We start from the raw sequence: 18,124 nt of genomic DNA on the forward strand, positions 1-18,124 counted from the left end.
GGAGGGGAGAGAACAGATGGTAGAGGTAAACGGTACCCTATCCCCCCCCCCCTTCCAGTGAGCTGTGGTGTTCCACAAGGAAGCATACTAGGACCGTTGTATGCAAATGACATGTCATCAGCTTGTGACTGCAACTTGTTCCTGTTCGCGGACGACTCAGCCCTACTGGTCTCTGACAAGAACAAGTTACAGGTTGAACAAACCCTCAGCTCGGAACTCGGCTGAATCTGCACCTGGCTTGCTGATAACAAACTATCATTACACCTGGGTAAAACAGAGTCCATTCTCTTCGGATCAAATAAAAAACTCAGCAAGACCAACGGCTTCTCTGTTACAGTGGGTGACAATATTGTCACAAGGAAAGATGAAATTACATATCTGGGTTCCATCCTAGAGGCAAATCTTTCCTGTTACATGGCATCCAATGTAATCAAAAAAGTCAACCAACGAACACGATTCTTCTGGTAAACAAGAATACCCTGAAGACTAACAGGAGCACTCATTCAAGGGTACTACGACTATGTCGAAATACTTCCCAAAGGTCAGTGAATACCACGACCACAACACCAGAGGGAATTCCACAAATCATGTTCAACCCAGATACGGCTCAAACAAGGGACTAAACACGTTTTGCAATTATGCCACATCAATGTGGAATGCCCTACCCACAGCCATAAAATTTTTTAATCCCTACCCACCTTCAAAACCGCTCTCAAAGAGCACCTACGGGAGGCTGCAATTCTAAACTGGCCCCCGTAAATGTCCAAACCCCCCCTCCCTATGCTTGCACCTTGCACCCCCCTCCCCCCCACCCACCCCCTCCCAATGTACAGTCTCCTCCCCCTCGTATGTATATATTTTCTGTTAGGATCTCTGTTTAACAGTATATTTACTGTATATTTGCTGTATATTTGCATATTGTGTATGTCACAAATGTAACAGTACTGTATATCTGTATGTCATGTATGTCATAAATGTCATGATATATCTGTATATCTGTATGTTGTTGTTGCTGTATGTTGTTGTTGTTTTATTGCAACACTACTATCACCGACATCTAAGAAGGGAGATCCCCCCTTGAATGGCCCTTCTAAGGTTTCTCTCCTCCACATTGCCCATGGTGCATTTTTTCCTATTGTTAGGTTTTAGTGAGTTTTTCCTTACCTTCGCGTGGGGTATGTCTGGGAGTGTTGCATTTATTTTAAATTTTTTGGACTTTATGGTGTTTTTGTTTTGTTCTTGATTTATTGTGATGTTTCTTCTTGACTTGTTTAACACAATGGGGACCGGCCACGTATATATACGGCTTTCGGTGCCATGCGTTGTGGACCAGAGGCACGTATATAGCCGTGGCAAGTTGTTCTTGTTTTATTCCATATTAATAACCGGATCAAGATCCCCGACCGGCTCTGCAGATCTACCCTCGTCTGTGGAATCGCGAACATGCAATACCGGCCAGATCCTCTTAGGGGCGCCATCGCTCCACTGCAGTATACCATGTGGGCGAATGGGGGAAAAAAATGTTTACCTTCCAATGGCGTTTCATATTACCCTGATCCCGAACCAACAGCATGCACCGTTGATTACATTTCGAATCGCAGATTTCACCATGGAATAATGGGATTTATCATCAGCCAATGGACATATCGATCTACCAGATGCCGATCGATAACGGGGAAATGCCCGGGGCTATCCCACGGGCTCACGGTAAGACTTTATTCACCTAAATTACAGCCGGATCAGACCTTGTTGTGAGACGCAAGCATTCGATCAGTGAATGTGGCTAGTTACACGGACACTGTATTGGTAATCAATAATACTAAACGCCGTCCCCCGCCGCCCCCCTTTCATCCATACATGCTTTGGGAGAGCCTGGATCATATGCAGTTTGTGTTATTTCTTTAGCATATATAAAACGGAAATGCTGTTGAATATAACGTTAGTAGCCTTTAGCTCCATAACTAGCTTTCCAGAAAATATGAGACGAAATCTGCAATAAAGCTTATATTCACGGCGCTATAAAATGACAATCTATTGATGGATTTTTTTTCTTCTTTAAGCCATTTTGAAGGGACGGTTTATGAACTCAAGTGACAATGAGAATGGACAGATAGCAATACTATAAAGTAGGGATACCCCGATCACGTTTTTTGCCACCGATACCGATCACCGATCGTCGTGAGCCATATCGGCCGATACCGATCCGATACCGATCGTTTTTGATTAAAAAGAAATTAAAAATTATTTTATATAAAAAGTTTTTTTTTAATAAAATATATATTATATAATTAGACTTGTACTTGTATTATCTGCGAGACATCGCCACCACGCAACAAGTCAAAATGCTCGCTATCTGCAAACAGCTCCACTGTCTGGTAACGTTATGCTTTGGTCATTTCACATTCAGCAAGCCCTCAGCTCGAATACGCATTCAATCAATGTTATAAGACATTGATATCAGGAGCTATCTGTAGCTACTGCTAGCCGGCTAGATGACGTTAAGACAACTATTTAGTTCAATCGGACATTTCGTTTTGAACTGTGAACTAACGTCCGCTAACGCAAGCTAACGCAAGCTAACGGAGATATCAACATGGACTACTAGACTTCCTGGGGCATTTGTTGATATCCGGAGCTATCAGTAGCTAGCCGGCTAAATACCGTTAGACAATGCCTACTAAAAGTGAATAGTTGACTGGGTAATTTTGTTTAAACAGTAACGATAGCTAGGTAGCTAACGTTAGCTCAGGTCGAATGCACTATCTAGACTCTGTGTTTACAAACTCTACACGGGTACGGGCGGGGCTAGGGAGGAGGAGCAGTTTGCAGGTCCTGTGCATCTGAGACAAGCGAGTGAGATATCCACTTGATCAGTTTCCGCGATCGGCGAATATGACTAATTATCGGAATTCCCCGATCGCATATTTATACTGATTATCGGCCGATAACGATCGGTGGCCGATCGATCGGGGCATCCCTACTATAAAGTATAGATGCAGCACTGAACGGCACAGGAAGTCCTTCATTCCGACAGCCATCAGACTATACAATGCATCACTGTGCCTCACTGCATCACTGAGCACAGAGCAGGCCCGGACTGGCCATCGGGAGCACCGGGAGTTTTCCCGGTGGCCTGGCCTGCACAGATACAAAAAAATTATAATTATATAAAAAAAAATATATATATATAATTTTTTATTTATTTTTTTGCCAGGCCATTGTTTCTAGTTGTGGCGGCGGCGCGGCGCGATAGTTAGATAACCTAGGTGAGTGGGGAACAACCAGGATTTCACTGTCTGCGACAGAGTTGGAGAACTATCTTTCTCTCTCCCTCACGCGGATCACACACAGAAATGGAGCCGTGCTGCTGCTTGTGATTGGTGGAGGCGGGACCAGGCGATACAACTGATTGACAGCGGAGGCGGCGAATGGAATGGCAGATAAAGAGAAAGTCAAAATAATTCAAAGATAATTCAAAGATTACACACCTTTGCCACATTGGCTACAAACATAATCACTGTAAAGTTATCAAAAAAATAAGAATCTGATCAGACACAAGGGTTAAGTTGTTGTTCCCTTTCTAATTTCCTCAAAAACATCTAGTCTAGTTAATGTGATCAATATTATTTGACAATTGATGCTTTTTGTTGGAAATTTCAGTCAGTGAGCTCATACTTTGAGCTCATTTTATAGTTAAAATGATTGAGACAACGCAATCTTCTGTCTTCGTTGTGCATGCATGCGTGTGCTCACCACACGCGATACATGTGTCACTATTCTGGCAGTGGCTACTGTTATTATAGTATTGCAATGAAAGGTCTGTTATTTAATGTTTGTGTAAAGGGCTATTTTAACTGTTGATGGGTAGTGCATCAGTAAAGTGAATATGGTATTGTGCTCTTGCTCTGTTTGAATAGGTGGAGAGAGTGGTTAACTGTATTATAATAGTAAATAGAAAAATATGTTGTGCGCTTGCTTTTTTCTTTTTGAAGGTGGAGAGAGTAGCATTGCTAGGGCCACAACAGTTTTATTCGAGGTTCATAAGAGTACTACATTGTACTAGGCAATTGTTGGCTCATAAAATTCACCAGAATGCTGTCTTTGTATCAAAAAATTTCCGGGTGGGGGACCCCCAGACCCCCCGCTTAAAAAGTGGCCTGATTGGGACTATATTTCGCGCTATATCTCCCGGTATGAATTATTTCCCCAGTCCGGCCCTGGCACAGAGTGACAGTTACCATCTTCCTGGACTCTTACTTTTTAAACAGCACTGTGCAATATTACACCTACTGTAGACTTCAGTATATTTTTACTGTATTTATTTACTGTATCTTTTATTCTATTTTTATTCTATTTCATTTTATTCTATTCTATTCTTAGGCCATTTGTTTTGTTATTCGTGACTTGTTCTGTCTAAATGTTTAATGTTGAGTGATTTGCAGTGTCAAATTTCCCTCAGGATAATACATTTCTATTCTATTCTATTCTATATCTTTGAAAATTCTCCATTTATTCAACACTTCTGAATTCACTGACAAACTGAACTGAACTGACAAAAATAAGGTGCATAAAAAAGCTAAAAAAATTCCTCCACAGGCTACTCATTAGTAGAGTGGCAAAAAAAAAAAAAAATTACCAGGGTGGGCACAGGTGACTCAGTGGGCGGGCCCGGCCCCCTAATGCCCGCCCATGGCGCCGGGTCTGTATCCACAGTCACGATGGACTTCAAGTGTTGTGAAGTGACTGTGGCACATAGCGGTACTGCAAGTAAACTCACTCCCCCTTAAAAGGCATACAGACTAGCAGGGCCGGACTGGGGAAATAATTCATACCGGGAGATATAGCGCGAAATATAGCCCCAGTCAGGCCACTTTTTAAGCGGGGGGTCTGGGGGTCCCCCACCAGGAAATTTTTTGTTACAAAGACTTAATTTCCTGCATTCTGGTGAATTTTAGTGCATGTGAATCACAAACTAATGAGCCAACAATTGCTTAGTACAATGTAGGCCTACTGTTATGGACCTCAAATAAAACTGTTGTGGCACTAGCAATGCTACTCTCTCCACCTTCAAAAAGAAAAAAGCAAGAGCACAACATATTTTTCTATTTACTATTATAATACAGTTAACCACTCTCTCCTGTAAGGGCCTTTCTTTTTCTTTGTTTTATCTCTCTCTCCTCCACCCTTTCTCTTTCTTCCACTGTCCATCTTGACATCAACGTTAATTGACTTTCGCTCTACTGTATCTCTCCCGAGTCCCTCACTACCTGGCTCATTGCCTGGCTGTTATTCTGCATCTGAGTGCCGTCTGCCATTCCATTCGCCGCCTCCGCTGTCAATCAGTTGTATCGCCTGGTCCCGCCTCCACCAATCACAAGCGGCAGCACGGCTCCATTGTGTGTGTGTGATCCGCCGGCAGTGGTGCAGTGGCAAATTGACAGTAGGTCAAACGCTCCACGCGCGTGGCACAGATTTTTTATTTTTTTTGCCTTGAAATAGAGAAGCTGAAAAAGGTAGCAGCGACTGCAGCGTATGAAACTTTTGTATCACAAACAGTACTGTATTTGCAAATCTGGTATATGTCATAAATGTATAGATGTAGCAGTACTGTCTATCTGTATGTCGTGTATGTCATATATGTTATGATGAATTGAAAATGGGGGACCCTGATGTAAACAAGACGAAAGTCTTTCTCTGGTCTGCATCCCCTTAACAATTGTATTTATTTAGCTGTACTGTACCCATTCTGCAATCTGTTAATAAAGTTTTCAATCAATCAATCAATCAATCAATCAATCCCGCAGTGCAATACTCCAATTCAGCCATTGGGTGGGACGGTCATGTGACCCAAATCAGCCAATGGAAGCGAGGGTCCTTAAAGTGTGGGTCCTTAAAGTGTTGCGGTCCAGAGAGCGCCGCTGGCTCTGCGGCTCTGCAGCTGCATGCTTCTCCGGGAGTCCGGTTGGATAATGCCATGTAAAAAGTCGCATGCCTGACATATCGGCATGTAACTCGAGAACCGAGGCACGGATTTTGGCGATCCAGATGGCATTCGAACGGCAACGAATAGCGCTTTATTCTGTAATTTATATGTTCGGCGAAAAATGCAGCCCCGAGCCTTCAGATGCTCGCAAAGGGCCGTGAAACTGAAACTGAAAAACAGTGAAACCCCAGACATTTCGATGAATTAATAACCCCCCCCCGGACGCCCCCCGGACAGGGCGTGAAAAGAGGACATGTCCGGGCAAAAGAGGACGTTTGGTCAGCCTACTCTACCTGTGCTTTTGTTATGTAAAAACGGTGGCCGCGGGCCGAGCCGCCGGAGCCGGTACTTAGTTACAACGAATGGGAACAGCAGATTTTTGTGTGCGTGACTGCGCGTACACGCGGGAACATATCCGTGCGCGATTGCGCGTACTTCAGCCTCAGTGACCATGGTAAAACGCTGTTATACCTCGTTATACCAGCACTGCACCACTGTCCGCCGGCCGTGAGAGAGAGAGTCAGATAGTTCTCCAACTCTGTGGCAGACAGTGAAATCCTGGTTGTTCCCCACCCATCTAGGTTATCTAACTATCACGCCGCGACACCGCCACAACTAGAAACAATCGCCTGGCAAAAAAATAAATAAAAAAAATAATTATTATTATTATTTTTTTTAATCTGTGCAGGCCAGGCCACCGGGAAAACTCCCGGTGCTCCCGATGGCCAGTCCGGGCCTGCAGACTAGAGAGGCTGACATGTGAGTGGATTTTGACTCCCGCTCCTTCCCACTCCCACAGAAATAATCCCACTCCCTCCCACTCCCGAGTGAGTTTAAAGAAAATCCCACTCCCTCCAACTCCCACAGAGACTGATCCCACTCCCTCCCACTCCCGCCCGAATCCCATTGATTTTGTTGTCATAGTTCCCACTCCCTTCTGCTCCCGTTGACGTTTACTCCCGGTCCTGCCCAATCACGTGATTCAAAGTGAATTTGACTCCCATCCCGTGGGAATCCCGAAAAAATGTCATCCTCTTGGTATAGTGGTCTGCGATGTCACCCGCGGCGCGGGAGACCGGGGTTCGACTCCCACTCAGGGCATGTCAAATAAGACCGGTTTCATATGTCATAAATCTCATTATGAATTGAAAATGGGGGACCCTGATGTAAACAAGACGAAAGTCTTTCTCTGGTCTGCATCCCCTTAACAATTGTGTGTATTGAGCCATACTGTATTGTACACATTCTACAATCTTTTAATAAAGTTTTCAATCAATCAATCAATACACCTCTACAGCTAAACGAATTTTGGTGTGTGCTCACAGGATTACTTCAATTGTCCAATATAACTAATTATTGCTATTTGTTTTTGTGTATCATGTTGTATCATGTTCCTAATTGGTCTTGCACCAAAATCTCAGCATATTTTTATGTTTTACACGTAGGCTATATAATTGTTTATTTCGTTGGGGAAATTAATCAGTTGAACATGAATCATTCTCCTACGCAGAGAGTTGGACTGTGTGATGTACAGTACAGGCGTACAGTACTGTAGCTAGACAGCTCTGCGTAGGAGTGTGGTCCTGAATCGACCCCCCCGAAAATATAAAAATAATGACTTTCACGTGTATAAGCCTGATTTGAGGGAAGAAAAATAGGTCACTTTGGCCACAGCCCACAGGCAGGGAAAAAACAGGACCACACAAAGTAGGCTTATACACATTAGCACGGGCACACTCTCGGAGGCTTTAGGGCCACTGTTTGGTGGCTATGGAAGTGAACCACACGGCAAAATAATGTCGTGCATTGCAGCATCTCGTGCGTGAATACTGGCCCGGTTTCATAACCATGGCAACCGGAATCCCCTCGCGCCTGAAAAGGGGGCGTTGCTCCTCTTGGCAAGAAGAACATAGGCTTTTCTATGGTGTGGCTTCATAATCATCAACAAGTGAGCACAATACATAGGAGTCAAGAGGACACACCAGCCCAGAAAAGAGGCCATGCGTAGGAAGATCATCCCCCGTTGGGCCGTTCTATGTAAAAGAGGGCCAAGCGCATTGGTGAAACGATTCCCTTTATGAACCGGCGCCATGTGTTAAAACTTGAAACATGCATGCAAGTGCATATAGTTGACGGTCGGTGGCCCACCATGCATTCCAACATGCAAGAGGAACCATGATGTCCCGCATTGTCAGAGGCGAAGCAACCCGACACCAGCGAGACCGCAGCGGTCCCCAACAGGTGACGGTGCAATAATGATGTATTTATATCCCCTGTTCAAATGATCCACAACGAAAGAACCCCCGAACCACACTGCGTGCTGCCCCGCGTAGCCTACTGGGCAACATGCTTGATAGTTATATATTCTAGGCTTGCGCTTACCTCGATCCATTTCTGTGCCTCTTGGCAAGCAGCAGGCTCGGGGTGGCTGGGCTCGACTGGCTCCGGTTCGTCCTCCTGTGGGCTATTCGGTGCTCCCGCTGCGGGACTGGCCATCTCTCTGGTCGGCGACCGACACCAGGCAGGCCGTTTATCAAGAGCAGCGAATGATCAGACCTTGAGAGGTCCGTAATATGATAAACACAGTCCGGTGCGGTGTTTTTCTCCGCGGTGCGCAGGGAAACGGTCCGTTATCCTCTTCGCTTTTACCGTAAACACACAGCTCTGCGCACAGATAGTTGCTAGACCTGTCCGACGGATCTCCGTTGCGCTGTAGCGGAGAGATGGAGAGAAGCCCTCTCCCACACAGACCACACTGCAACACGAACCAGACACTCAAAATAACTATTTCTAAACCGACCAGCCACTGCCGCCGCGCGCATAAACGGGACGGGACTGCGCAGAGAAGAATCTTTCGTGCGGGGTGGCAGGGAGAGAGAAAGAGAGGAGGGGGTTATTATTACAAAAGGTGTCTCGTTATTTCCCAGCTTCAATTCCGGTCAACTGTGGCGTGACGTCACGCGCCTACTCTTTCAAACGCGCAGAAAGGTCGCAGCTGATTCTCAGTGCGCTTCTGTATCCACGGCGACGCGCTGGGTAAACAGGCTGACCAATATAACTTCTTCTGTCTCCTTCCTTCTTTCCTCGACAGCTGAATTAGAGTAGGTGGTCTAACAGGCTGCATGTTGTAGCCTAACAATTAGACATGGTGGGACCTCTCCCCCCCTCTAGTCTAGTGAGCAGAGGGTCATCTGGTTCTATGGCCATGATAAGAGTGTGAGAGGAAATGAGAGGACGGGTGTGAGCCGAGACTAGTGCGAGTGGTGAAGAGTGGTAAAGAATCAAGATCAAAGACATTGTGAGAAGAAGAAAACCTATGTTCCTACACTGTAAGAAAAAAAAGCTGCAAGAACGGTAAATGTCTGGCATCAATGGTTTCCAAATACTTACTGTCAAATTACAGTAAAATCAAATACTACAACCTTTATTTAATGGTTCATATTTTGATAAAAAGGTAATTTACTGTAGTTTTATGGTATTTACACTTAAAGTAGAAAAATAAAGGTAATCTGTAAAATAGTGGATTTCCTGTGAAAAAAACGTATTGTGCCGTGGTAGAGCACATGGCACAGTAATGGGCAGGGTTAGGGCTTGGACTCCCACTGGCTTCATCAATACTAAAATAATCTCAGGATATAGGACACATTGGATTTCAACATCCACCAAACTGCAAATAGGATTTTAACATCCCTGACTTTTGGAAAGTCGTAAGGCTACATATGTACTGTAGCCAAAAGGGCAGATGAAGAGCACATGATACCTGACATTTCAACTATGCACAACAAACATTGCTTCCAAGTAGGCCTGTTGCAATAAGCAATAAATCAATTTATCGCGCAATAATGAAAATGAATGCAATGATTTTGACGGGCACAATTAATTGCTATTTGCGTGTTTGTTTTAATGAGGCGGGAACCAGTACCTCTCCGTGTGGGGAGGCGGGCCGCTGGCGTTACTACAGAGTACAGCACGGGAGCTCCTGTGAGCACCATGCGTATGTTGGGCAGTAGCAACGCTACATAGCTTAACTACATTTCTCAGTAGCGTGATGGTAGCGTCGCTCCTTTTGAACCAAGTAGCGTTCTTTGTAGTGTAGCTATTTTTAGACCCAAGTAGTGATGTAGCGTGAACAAACGCTATACGCTACTGCCCGGAGAAACTGGACTGCTAAATAAAGATTAAAGATCTAGCGTTGATGCTATGACGCTTCCTCCTCATCGTAGTAGCTGCATCTAACGTTAGTAGCTAACGTTAAAACTTGGTTAGTTGTTCACCAACAATCTCAACATTTGTTTTATCATTAGCTCAAAAACACAGAACCGGACGACACAAGTTGTCCGCTCATAGGTTCTGCTAGGATAATAACAACAATACTTCCGGTCGGTGGGTTTCAAAATAAAAGAGCAAAGTCTAAAACACCGGAAAAGACATTTATTTTGTACAGCGTTTTCCTCCACGAGTACTCAAGTACATCATGTGATCAATCGATCTGTTTTTTTTGCCCATCCCTAGTTTATCCTGTGCTGAAAAGTCTCCATTCCAATAGAGATAGTATATATTTGTGTTTATTTGATTATTGTTGAGCTATATTTTAATCGAGAGTAACTGGTAGTGTAGCTTACTACATTTTCCAAGTAGCTTGCCCATCACATAATCCGCGAGCCACAGTAAACAAACGCGAGCCACAGTTAGGGTGACCAGGTGTCCCGCTTTTGGTTGTATACTGCACAGCCATTTGACCGAATGTCCCACGTCCCGCATATTGAGAGGATGTCCCTCTTTTCGAAGCAAAAAATAAAAACATGGGTCTAAAAGCCCCTTCCTACAGTAAACGTAGCAACCCGCCTCTTGTCCACACACATTGCTCTGCTCGTTTTATCATTGCTCTCACGGAGATAAAACTGGGAACGAGGTTACTCTGCTTCTGACGCTACCTCATATCTGATTGGTTAGGTAGTAATTTAGGATATTTAAAATGTCTTCCAATGTTAAATAAAGGTTTATTGCACTTTGAAATGGTTTCCTTGCATTATTATGCTATTATCATTATTAGTAAAAAAAAAGTTGATTGAAAACTTTTGGGAAATACATTTCTCAAAAAAATAATTTCTCTCAAAACCGCAATAATAGCACTTATCGCAATAATTTCTGGGACAATTAATCGCCCAGCAAAATGTGTTATCGTGACAGGCCTAGTTCCAAGAAAAGGACATGATTAATAGCTTAGAGGGAAGTGGACGAACACAAGCAGCAACACACACATCAAAATGACTAAGGAATGCTTTTCATTAAAGGCTCAATTTAGTAGCCACACCACCAAAAATCTATAATTGAATTTGCCATATTTTGTAGATGTAAAATGTTTTGTTTATGGTGGTAATATTTGTAAACATTAGAGTAAAATAGACATGCTGCACACTTATTTTCTAGTCTGATAGATGCAAGTTGTTCTGTATTGACAGCTGCACATTGTTTACATGCGTAGTCTAGAATTACCTGCAAATCAGTCAGTACATTACTGCTTAACCAAGTTAACATTTATATATCTGTGTAGAGGATCCTCTTGTTTTTATTCCCTTTTCATATATTTCACTAAATAGTATAAATCTTACATATTTGAACAGCGAAGCTGCTGTGTTGCTCGATTTTCCTTAAGAGGATTCAAGGATAAAAGTCAAAAGTACAATTGGCATGTTCAATGGCAGTGAAATTCTTCCTCTGCAGGGCATGCACAAACACCTTCTAACCTCCTCTTAAACACACAAATTCAAAGAGGCATGTGTAAGGTTTAAGGGTTGCTTTATTGAGTTCAAAACAAGCTGCATTGCCAATAAATCTACAATATTGTAATGTATTGGAAAGCCGCAGGAGCCGCAGAAAGGCAAATGATGGAACACAGCCTAGAAGTCAACAAAACAATATCAGCTCACAAACATAACCGATCATCATCCCAACAAACACTAGTACTTTATTTGGGTGCAAGCCCTTTAACTGAACTCAAATTGCTACTGAATCCATGACTCCAATTTGAGTAGAAATGTTTTTGTTACAACTTTATTGCACATCGACAGTTTTAAGTATTTGTAGATTTTGCAATAAAAGTGCTTGGGTCTAAATAAAGTGCGAGCTGACAAATTCCATTAAAAACACATTCATCCCCCTCCCAAAAAACAAGATAAGTGAACTCTGAAAGGCAAAGGATTGTAACTCCGCCTGTATTAAACATCAGCCAGTGTGCCTCATCCAAAGAAGTTGACTGGATTGGACAGAAGAGCGGTCAGATTATTCCTTCAAGCCACATTCGGGCTGCTCTAAACAATGACGACCCTTCACAAAACTCTCCCGCCACACACCAACGCCTGGCATTTAAAACAAGTCAAATTCCTCCCCACACTTTTGAACTGCAGGGGTTTTAACTGTTGCCCTTCTGTCTGACTCTCATTCTCTCTCCTGTCTTTATACCCAGTTGCCACTGAAGGCACTTGTACATTCACTCCCATCTTCTGTGAAAAGACGGTCCAGCACAGAGGCACATACAAAACAATAACATAGACATAAAGACTCAACGGACAAACAAACACAGGCAGTGATGGAATCTAACCTCAGTAAGTCCAGTAGTGTTATATATATATATATATATATATATATATATAAAAAAGATAATAAAAAAAACTGCAGAATTTTTCTTGCAAAAGTGACATCACATAAAAAGCCTGGGCAAGCTCATCATCTACGTGCAGCAGTGTTTTGGGATGTGTGTATAAGCAGCACATACTCAAATATCTGGTGTGAGTGTGTGTATGTGCTTTGCAGTGCATAGTGTGCGCAGGTGTTTGTGTTACAAGTGGATATCGTTTTGTTGCGTGTTTGTGCATTTGTGTATCTATGTGCGTGTGTGGGGGGGGGATTTTGGTTCTCGTCTATGGATTTTGCCAAGTAGTCTAACTGCGACAGAGTGCGACTGCAGAGAAACGGACTTCGCCCTTCTCCCTTTCCATGAAGGCACGGCACACTTTTGCTGCATCCTGGAGAGGGAGGGAGAAACAGAAAGATAAATGAACGGTGTGTAGATAGTCACCATACCCATGGTGTGTTCACCAGTCTAATCTTCAGAGCCCCCTAGTGGCGGACTCAGTGAAATGATTTTGGGGGCTCTGAGCAAAGCTCCTAAAGTGGCATTCATATAGTGAATTTGGACATTCAATTTGTGTTGGCTTCATCAGCTTAATCTCATTTTTGTGATATGACCAGGGCTTGAAATTAACAGTAAAGGTTCTCTATGCAGTTTAGGGGGAGGGGGGTGCTTTACATTCGCAGGGCCTGCAATTAATTTACAAGTCATATTTATCCATCATACTATAATTTTGAGGCATTGTGGACAAAAAGTAAGCCTATAATGTTTCTAAAGTAAATAGTCTGGCCTGCCTTTGTAAAACAGTTAAACAGTACATTTTCACATAGCTTTCTAGCTTCAGTGTTCCAGGGACCACACTCAACGTTTGTTTATTCAGTTATTGAAGTATATCCTAAGAGTTCTCACTTGTCCAACTCTCCCCAAAACTACATAGTGCACCTTTAAGTCTAGCTGTGGCTGGCCATACAGGTATGTGAATTATATTAGCCATTTTGCCTTGTATTCAAGCAGTATTTTCTATTATGACTAAATTGGCTGCTGAAATTCTGAATCCACAAGCCATTCATATTCAGAGCTGTATGAGAATTTAAAAAAAATTGGGCAAACTTTGCTCTCCAGCTAGAAAAAAGTTCTCTAATGTACAGAAATGCTAAGTGTTCTGTTCCATTGGATGCAAAATGCCCTCTTGTAAAACAGCTTGAGATTAGAAGTATGAAATAAATATTGTTCACATTTCCCTGTACAGGAACTAACTTCACATTAACCACACCTGCCGGTGACACCCCAGGTAGTACTATGCTCATCAATATACAGTGTTGCTTGAAAGTATGTGAACCCATTTGGAATAGTCAGTTTTTCAAATATTTCACAGATGAACCTTTATTATATCTTCATCTATGATACATTTCCCGATAAAGCATGTCATGATTGAAGGAAAACAAATAGTTTGAATATATATATATGTACATGAAATATCCTTGTGTGCATAAGTATGTGAACCCTTGGGAACCAGCAGCTGCTGGCACCTAAACTAAACCTTTCCCAGACATTTCCTACTAGTCTCTTGCATGTGCTTTGATGGATTCTAGTTAGTTTATCATTGAACTCATCTTTGGTATTTTAGGGATTTCTTGCATGAAGAACTCACTACAACTTCAACAGGTCCCAGTGTCATCTCAGACCATCCATAATGATGCATGTCTTCTCATTTAACCATTATGTATTTCTGCTTGAATATTTGCATCCCCTTAACACTTTTCTTTATTTTTTTATTTCTTTTTCTCCGATTTTCAGTTTTTTCTCCCCGTCCAATTTAGTCGCCGTGCCAATTCCCCCTCTCCCCTACCTGGCTGCTGTATGCATGTTCTCCTACGAGTCGGTACAAGGGCATCCCGAAGCCGACCGCACGCTTCCTCCGATGCGTGTGGCGACTGCCAGTGACGTCTTTTCACTTGGCAGCGAGGACTCTCATTGGTGAAGTGTAACGCGTGGGAGGGCACGCCATCTCCACCAAGTCCTGCCCCCGCTGAGCAAGCACCGAGACCCGACCTGTAGGCGTCGCTGTCCACAACGCCAGATTCCCACCCACCAGCTTCCCACCCCCTAATACTGCCAATTGTATTAGTATGAACGACCAGCCAAGCTGGTAGCAACGCCGAGAGCTGGGCCCGAACTCAGCATCTCCTGTGTTGGTGACAAGCGCAATCTCCACCATGCCACCTGACCGCCCTCCCTTAACACTTTTAACTCGCCATGCGTTGAGTGCCAATGACGAGTTCTCGTTATTTAATCGTTATTTCTTTTATTAGCGATATCCATACATTTTCATCCATCCAGCCTGACGTTATCATTGTGAATGGGTCCGAGCTCGAAAAGGGCAAATACCGACGCCTATCGTCTCCCGGATGGTAATGCACATCATTGGATTGGATTGGGTGGCAGAAAAAAAGTCCGGTCCAGGGTTTTCCCATCTCTGGCATGCAGTATCGTGTTACCAGATTGACTGAGGACCCTCAGAGCAGCGTCGATTATGTGTTTCGGACTATAACGTTGGATCAATAAACGCGATCAATATTTGGGAATGGCGATCAGGAATTGGATTAATCTTTTTGCAGAACATGCGGCTCTTTAGCCAATCAGCTGCGGCTCCCTGGCCCAAAAAATTAAATAAATATTTTAAACTTTTCTTTTGGAGATCGAGGTCACCGACACTGAAATGAAAAAATATTTCACCAACTAAGATATTTAGTCAACAAAAATATTTCATCAACTAAAATATACAGTACGTCACACCCCACGCCTCTCCCTGCCGTCTGCAAGTGGCTAATCTTGAGTTTCCGACCCCCCAGTAAGCTAACCATGGATAAATCCAAAAAAAGGAAAGTCTGAGAAAAATAGAGGGTTTAATTCAGCGTGGACAGATTAATTTGCTTTCACGACTAACGATGCAGGCTTACCTGTATGCCTGATATGTGGTGCGAAATTTGCGAACGAAAAATGTACTTTTTATTTTATAGATTTTCCACAAATAAGGGAAGGACTCTAATAGAGCTGCATAGTTCTGTGTTTTATTTTAAAATAGGTCTACACAGCCAGTATTTTTTCTCCTCTTCATAAGAGTTTGAGGTTTTCCTTTGTTATAACTGGTAAAAACAGCAATAAAAAGTCACAAATTTTTCTTTTTTTTGCTTTATAAATCCCATACACTTTGAATGCCCATCACGAGAATTCTCGGATTTATTTTTTATTTATTTTTATTTATTATCTGAATTCATATTTCATCAACCTAGTCTACCGTTGGTAATCCTGCCCAGCCAGGCGCTCAGATGTGAAAAAAGCACCCCCTATCGTCTCCCAGATGGTAATGCACCATTTTGGATTGGACTTGATGAAAATGGATGAGAAAAAAAAACTCCGGAATCCACATTTGACTTCTCACGCATGTAACCGGAGCCAATCAGATTCATTCTGGACCCTCAGCACAGCGTGTAATATGTGTTTTACAGTATACGCGTGGGATCAATAAAATGATCTATTTTTGTAATGGCGATCAGGAATTGGAATAATCCATTTGGATACCATCTGATCTCAGGTAAGGAGATTATTTACTATTACTATTTGACCAGTTTTAGGATAATCAGACCCGTTTTCACGGAGATATAAGCTTTTCCCCTATAATGTGATATGGCTGTTTGACTGTAAGAGCGATCAGGAACTGAGAGAATCGATTTTCAGCGCGCGGCACCAGCGTGCACACGTACACATACCATCGATAATCTAGCGTTTATTTGAAAACGATTCATAAATAGGCCGAAAAATGACAACGTTCTAGAATATTACAGTACAGGGCGATCATCATGGAATCTTTGTTTTTTCCGTGAAAACGAGGGCTTTTCAAAATGCTATAAAACGGAAATCCGATAAAAAAACAATCCGCTTCGACAATGTTGACTGGAAATGAGTCATTGATAATGCGACGGGCAGATTAGACACAGCCATAATTTAAAACATAGATTAGGCGATATTAATGCTAACATTGAAGTGGATGGTGGGCATTCAAGCACTAAATGTGCGCCCCCTGCTGGGCACTGAAAGTGTTAATGCAACAAACGTGTGCTATAAGTATAATAAATCGCAAATTACTTTGGGTATGCAATTGTCAGGTGTTTTATGCTAAATGTGGGGTATGCTTGGGGATATATAAAACGTTATACACTGCGTTATCTTCATTTTAAGGGTAAATAGGTTGTGCAGCTCCCTGAGCATTTTATTTTGTGGGACTTTTGGCTCTTTTGATAGTAAAGGTTGCCGACCCCTGGGTTAATCAGATGTTTTTTTCATAGCGATCACAACGCGTCTGTGTGTGAGCGTGTATGACGTTAGCGCTGACCAGGTCATGGATAATAGATTTTTCAGCCCGCTTCTCTAGCATGCATAAGTACACATATACTATCGATAATCTAGCGTTTATTTGAAAACTATTCATAAATCAGCCGAAAAATTACAACGTGTTGTGTATTCCACTAAAGGGTTATTATCGCGGAATCGCTCTGAAATTACTAGAACTCTCCGAAACTATACTCGTATTCAAAACGGTATAAAACGGAAATGTACCAATGAAAAAACAATACGTTTCATACATGTTGACTGCAAGCAAGTAATTGATAAGCGAGGGGTGTTTTAGACCCATAATTTAAGATATAGTTTAAGCGTTCGCAAATATCCCCGACCTCCCATTGACTAAAGCGCTGGCACTCAAGGGGTTATCTGGTATAAGGGGCATGGCACTCAATGCGTTAACAAGTGTGTATTGAGCTTTATACAACGGCATGCAAATTTCTCGATTCTGATTGGCTGAAACAGTCCATTTACACGTATGTATCCTTCACAATCCACGCTCCTGGTCCCAGGACCCGCCCACAACTGAATCACATCACTCCGCCGGATCACTCCGTCGGAAAAAACAAGATGGCGGACAATAATCTTTAACAAATGGATATGTTGATAGCTTCATAACGACTAAATATAAAGCGATTCTGTCAAGGGGAATGTGTTAGTATTTTAAACAATGTTGGATGATGTAATTGATGGGTCTTGACTCAATCTAGAACAAAAGAAAAATCGCGGATTGATTGATAGATTAATTGATTGATTTAAATTTCTTCCTTCCTACTTTCCGACTGCAGCGTTCTCTCTCACACTGTCCAACGCTGGCGTACCCACAAACACACACATACACACACACACACACACACACACACACATACACACACACACGCACACACACACTGTGACACACACACACACACACACACACGCACACACTCCTGTCTGCAACAGCGGGGGAGTCAGACTGAGAGAGAAGCAGCGCTGTTTTAAGTGAGCATGGTCTATTGAATTGATTGATTGGTTGATTGCTAATTTTATTACTGTACCCCTGGTTTCCAACTGGTTAAGTTTAGGCTAAAAGAAATAAATAAAAAAATAGGGCGAAGAAAACGTTTTTT

General features: G+C 42.7%; 2 protein-coding genes across 2 annotated transcripts in view; both read right to left on the reverse strand.

The window, feature by feature from the left end:
* LOC311231676 (LIM and calponin homology domains-containing protein 1-like) overlaps positions 1–8,479 on the reverse strand; it is a gene marked incomplete at its 5' end in the record, with an annotated part of 132,518 nt that extends 124,039 nt beyond the window's left edge. Inside the window, one exon of the mRNA XM_084318304.1 lies at positions 8,366–8,479. Within this exon, the coding sequence (XP_084174430.1) occupies positions 8,366–8,479 (114 nt within the window). The remainder of the gene's footprint in view (positions 1–8,365) is intronic.
* Positions 8,480–11,774: 3,295 nt separating this feature from the next.
* The window catches only part of uchl1 (ubiquitin carboxyl-terminal esterase L1 (ubiquitin thiolesterase)), a gene marked incomplete at its 5' end in the record, with an annotated part of 30,644 nt that continues 24,294 nt past the window's right edge, over positions 11,775–18,124 (reverse strand). Inside the window, one exon of the mRNA XM_084318305.1 lies at positions 11,775–13,008. Within this exon, the coding sequence (XP_084174431.1) occupies positions 12,925–13,008 (84 nt within the window). The 3' untranslated portion in view covers positions 11,775–12,924. The remainder of the gene's footprint in view (positions 13,009–18,124) is intronic.

Source organism: Notolepis coatsorum (genome assembly GCF_963971535.1).
Source record: "Notolepis coatsorum genome assembly, chromosome: 7".
NCBI lineage: Eukaryota > Metazoa > Chordata > Actinopteri > Aulopiformes > Paralepididae > Notolepis > Notolepis coatsorum.